Source organism: Benincasa hispida, chromosome 10, assembly GCF_009727055.1.
Source record: "Benincasa hispida cultivar B227 chromosome 10, ASM972705v1, whole genome shotgun sequence".
Classification (NCBI taxonomy): Eukaryota; Viridiplantae; Streptophyta; class Magnoliopsida; order Cucurbitales; family Cucurbitaceae; genus Benincasa; species Benincasa hispida.
The window spans coordinates 22,486,784-22,492,561 of NC_052358.1; the positions used below are offsets into that span (position 1 = coordinate 22,486,784).

Sequence of the window (5,778 nt, forward strand, 5' to 3'; positions counted from 1 at the left end):
ATCTACCCGGTCTTACCCTTGAAATGGGAGGCTTATTGAGCCGGCACTGTTAAGCCAACCCTCATCTATGCAAATCTAAGGATAATCTTGAATAAACAGGAGTTCATAGTTAGCTCAAGATTAAGATCGAGTTACCTAGGTCATCTATGCAAAATAGTCAGTCTTAAACAATAAATAACGTATAAAAGTAAGAGTGACTTATTTCTTAGTCCGATCTTATGAAAACTCATTACATAAGACGCCCTCATTCCTCATTTCAATACATGAACGAATCAGGATCACTTCATTTGTAGCACTTTACAACGAATTGTAACAACTACAGAGTGGGCCGCATCCGATAGTGTTACCAGAATAAGGTACCCAATCTTATTCATATACTATAGACCGTTTTGACTATTTACTCGAATTTGATCCATCTTTATGTCTCCATATAAAGTTCAAGTATTTGTATAATAGCCATGAATCTTAATTTATTGGATTTAGTCTTTACAAATGCAATCTACATGTTCAACAACAACTTTATTGAATAAATGTCAAATAAATTTTTATTGAAAAATAGAACATGTTTAACTTTACAAACTGTGAGTTTTAGGACATACAACCCAACAATAATTAGATAATCTATGAACCTACCATGATAATCAATGAATTAATCCATAGAAAGTCTAACAACCTTTAAATCGGATAAGGTAATCTCGTGTACCTCTCTCTCAATCTATTTTATTTTATGCACATTAATTTCATGCAATTTAGTTTTCCTATCAACTCAATCTCAAAATCACCCAGTTTTTACTACTTTCCAAAGATTAATTCAACTTAGAGAAGCTTTATCTTAGGCTTCTTGTGGTTCGACCCGATCTTGATGTTAAGACTACTTGTTAGTTATAGTGTTGATTGTGAAAATAAATATTATTTGATTGGTAGAAAGCCTCAACAACTTTTTGTCTATCAAATTGGTGTCGTTTCTGAGGAGCCAAGTCTCTATTAAAGGGTTTTTCAGTTCTTTGTTCGTTCTTGAATTTTTCTTTCTTTGTATGACCCGATCCTTCCATGATTAAAATTCTTTGTTGTATTTTGCAGAGCTTGGTAGGGAAAAGAGGAGATGAAAGAGAGAAACTAGAGAACGAAGAGCTAGAGAAAAGAAAATCCTGTAAAAGGCACGTTGGAGGAAGAGTATTCAAAAGAAGAAGAGGAGACAATGGTCTAGCCTAAGGAGTAATGTACATTAAGGGACCTTGCTACACCTAAGGTTGATCAACACCCTATTGCATCACATATCGTGAGACTACATGTAACTTTGAGCTTAAGTCTAGATTAATTTACTTACTACCTATTTTCTATGGTTTGGCAGGAGAGGACCCGCACAAGCACTTAAAGGATTCCATATTGTGTGTGATGGTATGAGACCTCATGGTGTACCAGAGGAGCAGATGAATTTGAGGGCCTTTTTATTCTTCTTCAATGACGAAGCCAAAGATTGACTTTACTATCTTCCTACTAGCCAGTGAGCTCCTAAACTGAGATGAAGAAACATTTTTTGGGAGAAATTCTTTCCTACCTCCAAAGCTGTAAGGATCAGGAAAGAGATTTATGGCATCACCCAGTTTGGAAGGGAGGCTCTATACGAGTATTGGAAGTGCTTTAAGCGCCTCTGTGGCAGCTTTCCACATCATCAGATCTCTGGTGCGCTTTCGATACAATACTTCTGTGAAGGGTTTGTCTTTAATGATAGAAGTACCATTGATGCAGCTGTATGAGAAGCCCTAGTTAATAAGACATCTTTAGAGACCAAAGCACTCATATCCACCATGGCAACTAACCCTAGTAATTTGGACGCGATATCGTGTTTCTCAATTTTCTACATCTTCACAAGAGATAAGTGACCTTAAAGCTAAAATTGCTGAACTATCTACCCTTGTGTAACAGGTTTCTGCAAAGGCTCAACAAGCTCAAGAGCCAGTAGCGGAGCTGAATGATGCTGGGAATCAACAAGGAGGATGGATGTACAATTACAACCGTTGGGACAATCAAAAGAACCATGGCCAAAGTAATTCGAGTATGCCCTTGGGGGACATGGTCAAGAGCTTGGCAGAGTCCACCTTGTAAATCAAGCAGAGCCAGAAGCAATTTCAGCATATCACTACCTCTCACAAGCATAATATGGCCACCCACATCTCTCAGTTGGCCGACGTAGTTGAGACGCTGGACACTCAGTATAAGAAGCTTCCTTCCGAACCTGTGTCCAATGTGCGTAATGTTAGTGCCATCTCTGCTATTGGTTGTGTGTTGAAAGTTCCCATATGTCTGATTCAAAGCCAGTGATTGAGCCAATTGAAGATGTAAATGCTAAGGATGTTGAGGAACAGAAGACTTGCTCACCTAGAAGACGTGAGGTACATTTTTATACATCACTTAATTTAAATTCTTACATATATGTTGCTTTTTTCCCTAACATGTTTTAATCGCTAAGGAAGATGTGCACAAAAAAGAGGTGTATTTTGTTAAGTTTCTAGGTGACAAGAGCCCTACCAAAAAGGGCAAGAAAAATTAAAGTTGAGGTTACTTCTAGAGATGTCTAATTTTCCCACGGGGCAAGTTCCCTAATTAGGCGGGGATTGGGGGAGGGAGTAGGAGAAAAAAAATCCCCGTGAGCTAAATAGAATGGAGACGGGGAAAGGGGAATGCTTTCCCCGTCCTCACCCCTGCTCCGTTCCCCGTCCCCACCCCAATTAGCTTTTACATATTTATTTAGTATATTTATCTAATGTTATATTATTATTATTATTATTATTATTATATAAATATTATATTTAAATTTCAAATTTGATTATTTATTGGGAAAGATAATGAATATGGTTAAATTGAATGTTTAAATTTAGATTATATATGTGAAAAAATTGATTTATATTTATTTCTTTCTACTAAAAAAAAGTAGTTAGCTTTTTTAGGCCAAAATTTGAGTAATTTATCTTTAAATTCAAATTGTCATATAAAACAAACCATAATAAACAATTTAGTGATAAAGTTAATTATTTAATTAAAATTTTCTCACATTAGTGATTTAACTTAATTGGCTCTTTACAAAAAAAAAAAGTAACGGGAAAAATTTTTCCACGGAGAACCTGATCCCCGTAGGAAATTTCACGGGGATAGGGAATGAAATGGGGAGTGGGGAAGGGGATGGGGAATGGCATCCCCAGCCCCGCCTTGCCCCATGGACATTTCTAGTTCCGTCAGATGAAAAGATACAAGATGAAGAGGTCAAGTAGAAGGTAGTTCTGTCAGGTAATTTACCTACTAAGCAGGAAGACTCAGATACATTTTTTATACCTTGTTGAATAATTGCAATTAACATAATGACTGCTTCTGTGTATGCTGATTTTTAGTCCCACATCCTGTACCATGTTGATATTTTGGTGCGCCATTTTTCTATATTTTCCAACATTACTTTGGTTTTCTTTTTGCACATTTCGATTTCTATTTTCTTTAGTCTTTTAACATTGATATTATAATCATTTTCTAAGAGATTTGGTCATGTGGATACCCCACGATCTTATGGCTTGAGCAAATTCTACCTCATCTTGTCACTTTGACTCTTACATTTTCTTTGGTGAGTTTAATGTTAATTTGTTAAGTTAAATTGACCACTTAGTTTAATATACTAGTGGAGTTTGTTGGATATATATAGTGAAAGAAAGTGAAAGTTCGGTGAAGATTTGAAACATAAAATGAATTTAATTGTGCAGATTCAATTCATTGTTTAGAGACTTTTAAATTGAATTTGAAACTTCAAATTAAAATGATGTTTCATGTACAAATTTCATATGTGTGAAAGTTAAATTTTTAGTTTTTTCAATTTGAATGAGTTATGTTTGATTTTTATCAAGTAACAACTCAATTGAGTTAAATTTGACAAATGTTTCGATTTTTGTATTTATTTGATTTTTTTTTTAATTTGGAGAGTTTCCAAGTTGCTAGCCTATAAATAACAACTTGGTTCTTTATTAGTAGCATATCATTCCAAATTAAAGAGTTCTCTCATTTCTTTCTTTGTTTCTTTCCTTTGTTCTTGAGTTGAGTTGATAACAAGTATCCAATAGTGCTGCCAGATCCGTGTAGTTCGAGGTTGTAGTTCTACTGGAGTTAGTCACTATATTCTGCTAAGACGATCGTTGTAGTCTGTTTGTAGCCCGTGTAAAGCGAATATTTGTCTTCAGGACATCGCTTACTAGAAGCATGCCTCAACTACGTTTTAAGTCCCCAGAGGTTATGAAGTTCTTTCAAGTCTTTGGTTATTTTCATATCTAAGTCTTGTTACACTATTTGACTTTTGTTTGAGTTCAAATATTATACATTGAGTGTATTATTTCTATTAATTGAGGTGTAATCAGTTTGCTAGTGTGTTTAGTTCTATATATGCTATTTCTCCCAACATTCTAAAGACAATTAGTATATTTGAACTGATGGCTACAAACTCCTCCACTAATGTCGCTAACTCTACCATCATTAGATCACCCATTGTCAAACCTTATTCTGAAAAACCAGAGAAGTTCAAGGGAGACAATTTCAAGAGATGGCAACAGAAGATGGTCTTCTATCTCACCACACTGAATCTTGCTTATATTTTGAAGGAAGATTTCCTAATTACCCCTCTAGAAGTTGTAACTCCTGAAATATAAGTTGTAAAGCAAGCATGGATGCATTCAGACTTTCTGTGCTGTAATTATTACTTAGTGGTCTTGAGGACACTTTGTGTAATGTCTATTGCAATGCCTACAATACATCAAAACTATTGTGGGAGGCATTAGATAAGAAGTAAAAGCTAGAAGATGTTGGTACCAAGAAATTCCTTGTGGAAAAATTCTTAGATTATAAGATGATTGATACCAAGTTGGTAGTCAATCATATAGAAGAATTGCAAATTATTATCAATGATTTGCAATGTGAAGGATTGGTCATCAGTGAGCCATTCCAAGTTGTTGTTGTGATTGAGAAGTTGGCTCATTCTTGGAAGGACTTCAAATGTTATCTTAAACATAAGCGAAAGGAGTTATCTATGGAGAATTTCGTGGCAAAACTCTATATAGAAGAGGATAACAGAAAAGGAGATAAAACTCCGCTAGAAGTTGAAGCCAAGGCTCACATTACTGAAGTTAACCTAAGAAGTAGAATTTCAAGTAGAAAAATGCGAATCATGGGTCAAGGAATGATGCTAGCAAGCGCATTTGAGGCAATTTCTAGGTTTGTTGTAAGAATGGTCATACTGCTGTAATTTGCAAGCACAAAAAGGGACAAAGTTCCAACAATCAAGCCAATGTCAAGGAAAATGACGATTTGGTTGCTGTCATTTATGAGGTAAATATGGCTTCAGACACCAAAGGTTGGTGGATTGATACTGATGCTACTAGGCACATTTGTAGGGACAAGTCATTATTCATTACATACGAGAAGCTAGATGGTAGCGATAAGCTGTACAAGGAAAATGCTTCAACTGCCTCAATGGAAAGCAAGGGAAAAGTCATGCTGAAATGGATTTTTGGAAAGATACTTACCCTTAATGACATATGATATGTGCTAGAGATTTGAAAGAATCTATTGTCAGGAACATTACTTAACAAGAATGGGTTCAAACTTGTATTTGAGTCATATAAATTTATTTTGACAAAAGGGGGTATGTATGTGGGAAAAGGCTATTTGAGTGATGACATGTTCAAATTGAATGTACTGGCACAAATGCCAAAGAATAATAATAATATCAACTTTTCTACTTGTATTGTT

General features: G+C 35.3%; 1 protein-coding gene across 1 annotated transcript; it reads left to right on the forward strand.

The window, feature by feature from the left end:
• Positions 1-4,876: 4,876 nt before the first annotated feature.
• On the forward strand, positions 4,877-5,568 carry LOC120088978. Its single transcript, XM_039046416.1, has 2 exons — positions 4,877-5,230; positions 5,281-5,568. Exons 1-2 carry the CDS (start codon positions 4,877-4,879, stop codon positions 5,566-5,568), a joined length of 642 nt encoding a protein of 213 aa, XP_038902344.1.
• The last annotated feature ends 210 nt before the right edge of the window (positions 5,569-5,778 follow it).

What these genes read in the sequence shown, in the direction of transcription:
- LOC120088978 (XM_039046416.1), top strand. Translation starts at nt 4,877, where the DNA reads ATGATTGATACCAAGTTGGTAGTCAATCATATAGAAGAATTGCAAATT. An exon ending in TGCTAGCAAGCGCATTTGAG is followed by an intron (nt 5,231 to 5,280) that starts GCAATTTCTAGG and finishes GTAATTTGCAAG; the next exon opens with CACAAAAAGGGACAAAGTTC.